General features: G+C 36.8%; 1 protein-coding gene across 1 annotated transcript; it reads left to right on the forward strand.

Moving 5' to 3' along the window:
* Window positions 1-6,559: 6,559 nt before the first annotated feature.
* On the forward strand, window positions 6,560-7,084 carry LOC138371146 (zinc finger protein 497-like). The gene has a single exon (XM_069335980.1). The coding sequence runs from the start codon at window positions 6,560-6,562 to the stop codon at window positions 7,082-7,084; it is 525 nt and encodes a 174-aa protein (XP_069192081.1).
* Window positions 7,085-7,328: the final 244 nt, after the last annotated feature.

Below are 7,328 nucleotides of genomic sequence, written 5' to 3' on the forward strand. Positions count from 1 at the left end.
GCGACTAGGTACGACACATTATATATATATATATATATATATATATATATATATATATATATATATATAATATGTATGTGTGTGTGTGTAATTACCTAAGTGTAGTTAAAGGATGAGACCGTCTTCCCAGCACTCTTTGTCATATAACGCTTTGAAACTACTGACAGTCTTGGCCTCCACCACCTTCTCACCTAACTTGTTCCAACCGTCTACCACTCTATTTGCGAAAGTGAATTTTCTTATATTTCTTTAGCATCTGTGTTAAGCTAGTTTCAATCTATGACCTCCTGTTCTTGAAGTTCCGTGTCTCAGGAAATCTTCCTGTCGATTTTATCAATTCCTGTTACTATTTTGTATGTAGTGATCATATCACCTCTTCTGTCTTTTAGTTTTGGCATATTTAATGCCTCTAACGTCTCCTCGTAGCTCTTGCCCTTCAGTTCTGGGAGCCACTTAGTAGCATGTCTTTGCACCTTTTCCAGTTTGTTGATGTGCTTCTTAAGATATGGGCCAACTTCTGTTGTTGGGCACCACACAACAGCTGCATATTCTAGCTTTGGCGTAACAAAAGTCATGAACAATTTCTTTAGTATATCACCATCCATGTATTTAAACGCAATTCTAAAGTTAGAAAGCGTAGCATAGGCTCCTCGCACAATATTCTTTATGTGGTCCTCAGGTGATAGTTTTCTATCTAGAACCACCCCTAGATCTCTTTCTTTATCAGAATTCTTTAAAGATTTCTCACATAATGTATAGGTTGTGTGGGGTCTATGTTCTCCTGTTCCACATTCCATAACATGGCATTTATTAACATTAAATTCCATTTGCCAAGTGGTGCTCCATATACTTATTTTATCCAGGTTTTCTTGAAGGGCATGACAATCATCTAAATTTCTTATCCTTCCTATTATCTTAGCATCATCAGCAAACATGTTCATGTAATTCTGTATACCAACTGGTAGATCATTTATGTAGACAATAAACATCACTGGTGCAAGAACTGAACCCTGTGGTACTCCACTTGTGACATTTCTCCAGTCCGATACATTGCCTCTGATTACTGCCCTCATTTTTCTATGTCAGAAAATTTTTCATCCATATTAGAAGCTTACCTGTCACTCCTCCAATATTTTCCAGTTTCCAGAACAACCTCTCTATGTGGAACTGTCGAATGCCTTTTTTAGGTCCAAATAGATGCAGTCAACCCAACCATCTCTTTCCTGTAATATATCTGTTGCTCGATCATAGAAACTGAGTAAATTCGATACACAGGATCTTCCAAATCGAAAACCATACTGTCTGTCTGAAATTATATCATTTCTCTCCAGGTGTTCTACCCATTTAGTTTTAATTATTTTTTCCAATATTCCAATTCCAATTTTTTCCAATAATGTGTGTGTGTGTATGTATATTTGTGTTGTTGAATATGACCGAAAGTCAGTCTTTCTGCCCCTCTCCTTACTGCTATTGTTGTTTCTCGCATCTTTGTATTGCTTGTATGTTTGGGCAATTTTTCCCCTTTTCCTAGTTCTGCATCTCTGCTTTAGTATAAATTTTGTTGTGCCATTATCATATATTTCACAAAACTTGACATACATCTCATTTACTTCATGTCCTAACAGCAAGTGTTTGTCAAATTCCTTAAGGAAATATCTGAGTTCCCCATAATGACCTCTCCACAAGTCAGGTTTTTCAACTGCTTCAAGCTCATTTTCTTCCAGATTATAATGCGTTGCATACTTTATTCCCAAAAGACATGGTCACTTTTACCCAAGTGACAATGTCACTTGGGTAAAAGGAGGGAGGTACCAAAGGAGGGAGGTACTGAATGATAAATATATCTTTCTCTTTCCTGGTAAATATAATATCCAGCATGGAGGGAACATCCCCTTCCCTCATCCTCGTAGCTTGTTTAACATGTAGAAACATGAATGTTTACAGGGTGAGGTTTACGAAATTATATATATATATATATATATATATAATTGGTCTCTGGTCTATAATATATTATATATATATATATATTATATATATATATATATATATATATATATATATATATATATATATATATATATATATATAAGTTTGTGTGTGTGTAATTTATATAAATAAATAATTAAATATTAATTTTGTTAATATCTTTTCAGGGAAAACTTGCAAGTACAATTCGTATACAAGAGGGGCAACAAGAGCCAGAGGATGTCTACTAAGAAAATATATAAGTCTTTATCCTCACACTCTTGATATATGGTCTTCTCTGGTCTCTTTATTTTCTCTCCTCACAAATGTCCCTTTTTTTTATTTCTTTTACGTTTCTCTCCTGTTTTTCTTGTCTTTTAATCTCTCCTTTCCTCCTCTCTTCTAACACCTCTCGTTTCCTGTCTCTTCTAGCTTCTCTCTTCCTTTACTTTTTATATTTGTGGTATTCATTTATGTCATTTTTATCTTGTATATTTTTCTTGTATCTTTTTCTTATCTTGTGTTTCTCTTCCCCTTCTCTTCAATGATTTCTCATTTCTCTCCTCTCTCTGTTGTTTCTGTTCTGTCTTCTCTCTCCTTGCCTTAATTTTGTTCTGTCTCCTCTTTTGTTGTGTGTGTGTCTTTCTGTCTCTGTCTGTCTCTCTCTCTCTCTCTGGCTCTCTTGCTCTCTCTCTCTCTCTCTGGCTCTCTCTCTCTCTGGCTCTCTCTCTCTCTCTCTCGCTCTCTCTGGCTCTCTCTCTCTCTCTCTCGCTCTCTCTCTCTGGCTCTCTCTCTCTCTCTCTCTCTCTCTGGCTCTCTCTCTCTCTGGCTCTCTCTCTCTGCTCTCTCTGTCTCTCTCTCTCTCTCTCTCTGGCTCTCTCTCTCTCTCTGGCTCTCTCTCTCTCTCTGGCTCTCTCTCTCTCTCTGGCTCTCTCTCTCTCTCTGGCTCTCTCTCTCTCTCTCTCTCTGGCTCTGCTCTCTCTCTCTCTCTGGCTCTCTCTCTCTCTCTCTCTCTCTCTCTCTCTGGCTCTGCTCTCTCTCTCTTTCTGGCTCGCTCTCTCTCTCTGGCTCTCTCTCTCTCTCTGGCTCTCTCGCTCTCTCTGCTCTCTCTCTCTGGCTCTCTCTCTCTCTCTCTCTCTCTCTCTCTCTCTCTCTCTCTCTCTCTCTCTGCTCTCTCGCTCTCTGCTCTCTCCCTCTCTCTGCTCTTCGCTCTCTCTGCTCTCTCTCTCTCTCTCTCTCTCCTCTCTCTCTCTCTCTCTCTCTCTCTCTCCTCTCTGCTCTCTCCTCTCTCTCTCTCTCTCTCTGGCTCTCTCTCTCTGGCTCTCTCTCTGTCTCTCTCTCTGGCCTCTCTCTCTGGCTCTCTCTCTGGCTCTCTCTCTCTCTCTCTCTCTCTCTCGCTCTCTGGCTCTCTCTCTCTCTCTCTCTCTCTCTGGCTCTCTCTCTGGCTCTCTCTCTGCTCTCTCTGCTCTGCTCTCTCTCTGGCTCTCTCTCTCTGGCTCTCTCTGCTCTCTCTCTCTCTCTCTCTCTCTCTGGCTCTCTCTCTCTCTCTCTCTCTGCTCTCTCTGCTCTCTCTCTCTCTGGCTCTCTCTCTCCTCTCTGGCTCTCTCTCTCTCTCTGGCTCTCTCTCTCTCTCTGGCTCTCTCTCTCTCCTCTGGCTCTCTCTCTCTCTCACTCTGGCTCTCTCTCTCTCCTCTGGCTCTCTCTCTCTCTCTCTGGCTCTCTCTCTCTCATCTCTCTGGCTCCTCTCTCTCTCTGGCTCTGTGCGCTCTCTCTCTGGCTCTCGCTCTCTCTCTCTGGCTCTCATATTTCATTTGATTTAAAAATGTCTGAGATTTTTTACTTAATCTAAGTTATATTGCATGGTGCTAATATGAATATTATACATGACTGTTTTTTCTTTTCTTTCTCTTTCTCCCTTTCTTTCTTTCTCTTTCTTTCCTTCTCTCTCTTTTCTTCTCTTTCTACATGAATATTATACTTGACTGTGTTTACATTCACTTGTAGATTTTTATTTTTAGTTAATTAGTCCTAAACTTTTGATTAATAGATTTTTATTATTAGTCATAGAAAAACTATAGTGTTATATGTATACTCGGAAAATTTTACTTGTTTTAGTTTTAAGTAACAATAACTGCTTATTAACGTCAGACTGATCTCAGCATGACATGAATCACAGGCTGCTTGATCACAAAATCTATTGTGTTCACATATTGCATATATAGATTTTTATAGATTTTAAATTTTTACTTTTATATTGTTATAGATATAGTCTATATATTTCGAGCTATTACATATATTTTGTTGTATTACTCATTCTTAATTAAATAAATATAATATTTTAATTATCTTTTTGTACCCTATTTATTTGTAATTTACACATACATATATAGGATGTCCATTTCTTTCTCAGATATGTCTTCTTTCTTTCTCTCCCTTTCTATTTCAGATATGAATTACAAAATTATTATACCCTAATTTACCCTAAACGCTTTTAATGTAGGTAATTAAAAGATTATAAAAAAGTTTTTAGAAATGTTAATTATATACGTTCTAAGGTTGTATATAAAAGTTCTCAAAAACCTTTTCTAAACGTAATTATAAACGTGCTGAAAACAATGAAATGTCGTTTTTAGGATGTTTTAAAAACATGAAAATGTTTGCTGGGATATATATATATATATATATATATATATAATATATATATATATATATATATATATATATATATATATATATATATATATGTACATACAAAAGAATGGGGGTGGTAGGAGAAGATAATATTAGTGTTCAGTGAGAAACCACAAGGTCTCCTCTGAATACTTTTTATTTTCTTCTCCGAGGCTATGGGTCCCCACATTGGCACCAGAGGTGGTACCCTCACAAACTTTATATATATATATATAATATATATATATATATATATATATATATATATATATATATATATATATGTCGTACCTAGTAGCCAGAACTCACTTCTCAGCCTACTATGCAAGGCTTGATTTGCCTAATAAGCCTAGTTTTCATGAATTAATGTTTTTTCGACTACCTAACCTACCTAACCTAACCTAACCTAACGTTTTCGGCTACCTAACTAACCTAACCTATAAAGATAGGTTAGGTTAGGTTAGGTAGGGTTGGTTAGGTTCGGTCATATATCTACGTTAACTTTAACTCCAATAAAAAAAATTGACCTCAAACATAATGAAATGGGTAGCTTTATCATTTCATGAGAAAAAAATTAGAGAAAATATATTAATTCAGTAAAACTTGGCTTATTAGGCAAATCGGGCCTTGCATAGTAGGCTGAGAAGTGAGTTCTGGCTACTAGGTACGACATATATATATATATATATATATATATATATATATATATATATATATAATATATATATATATATATATATATGTCGTACCTAGTAGCCAGAACTCACTTCTCAGCCTACTATGCAAGGCCCGATTTGCCTAATAAGCCAAGTTTTCATGAATTAATGTTTTTTCGTCTACCTAACCTACCTAACCTAACCTAACCTAGCTTTTTTTTGGCTACCTAACCTAACCTTACCTATATATATAGGTTAGGTTAGGTTAGGTAGGGTTGGTTAGGTTCGGTCATATATCTACGTTAATTTTAACTCCAATAAAAAAAAATTGACCTCATACATAGTGAAAAGGGTAGCTTTATCATTTCATAAGAAAAAAATTATAGTAAATATATTAATTCAGGAAAACTTGGCTTATTAGGCAAATCGGGCCTTGAATAGTAGGCTGAGAAGTGAGTTCTGGCTACTAGGTACGACATATATATATATATATATATATATATATATATATATATATATATATATATATATATGTTAACATTTAAAGTACAGCTGGAAATGATCAAGAAGGCAAATGGGGGCGGGGGCCTTCAACAAGCCGCCGGCTTCCTGTCCTCATCGATCCACTAGTGTTATAGTAATCTTCAGCTAAACTCAATATATTATAGTTTACCATAAAGGTTCCTATCTGAAGAAAATGGTAAAGTTGATACCGCGGAGTATAAGCGTCCGCCGCCATTACAACGATCAATAAACATTGGCAGCGGGCGCATCCGATCCCACGATCGTCGTCGCCCCTAAATCAACAACATTGGCAGCGAGTTTCCTTCTGTGCAATCATAAGGACAAACCCTTCATGCAAACTAAACCTACTATCAAGAAGAAAAAGAAGAGTTTCCCTCTAACACACAACGCTGTTTTAGTCGTCGCTCCTCTATAGCACAACGTAACAAACACTTGAAACTCTTAGCATTCTCCACATAATCGCGACTCCAAACTGGTGCAGTCATCGGTAGGTAAAACCCTGCATGCAAACTGCACTTGCCATCAAGAAGAAGAAGAGTTTTTGAAAATCATCATGCGAACTGCACTTGCCATCAAGAAGAAGAGTTTCCGAAAATCTTAATGTGAACTGCACTTGCCATCAAGAAGAAGTGTTTCCGAAAATCTTTATGCGAACTGTACCTTTAATAAAGAATATGAAAACTCACCAGTGTCCAGAGTGTGGAAAAGGATTCAGTCGTTTTGGAAATATGAATAGGCACAGGATGGTGCATACGGATGATAAACCTCACGAGTGTCCAGAGTGTGGGAAGAGATTCAGTCGACCTGAAAATAAGAAGACTCACATGTTAGTACATACAGGGTGTAAACCTCACGAGTGTCCAGATTGTGGAAAAGAATTCAGTCTTCTTGGAAATATGAAGACTCACATGTTAGTGCATTCAGGTTATAAACCTCATGAATGTCCAGAATGTGGGAAGAGATTCAGTCGTCTTGGAAGTATGAAGACTCATATGATGATTCATTCAGATGAAAGACCTTTTGAATGTGCCGTGTGTGGAAAAAGATTTAGGGAACGTCGAAATATAATAAAGCACATGCTAGTGCATACAGATGATCAACCTCATGAGTGTCCAGAATGTGGGAAGAGATTCAGTCTTATTGGAAGAATGAGGACTCACATGTTAGTGCATTTGGATTATAAACCGCATGGGTGCCCAGAGTGTGGGAAGAGATTCTATCAACTTGCAAGTATAAAGAGGCACATGATGATTCATTTAGGCAATTGACTAGATATTTTGATTTAGGAGAAGATTCAGATAATTTGTTAAGTATAATATGGCACAAACCATTAATCCAATATACAATTTGAAAATTATGAGCTTCATGAAAATATGCTGGTATCAACTTGTCAGATGGGCATCCTACAATATTTGTTGTATTTTATGTGAGAAATAATACTAGTTTATTGATAAAGTAGGACGTTTTCTTTATGGAAGGCATTACTAACCTGTGTGCTAACTTTATGTAATC

This window comes from Procambarus clarkii, chromosome 35 (genome assembly GCF_040958095.1).
Source record: "Procambarus clarkii isolate CNS0578487 chromosome 35, FALCON_Pclarkii_2.0, whole genome shotgun sequence".
Lineage (NCBI taxonomy): Eukaryota > Metazoa > Arthropoda > Malacostraca > Decapoda > Cambaridae > Procambarus > Procambarus clarkii.

What these genes read in the sequence shown, in the direction of transcription:
- LOC138371146 (XM_069335980.1), top strand. Translation starts at nt 6,560, where the DNA reads ATGGTGCATACGGATGATAAACCTCACGAGTGTCCAGAGTGTGGGAAG.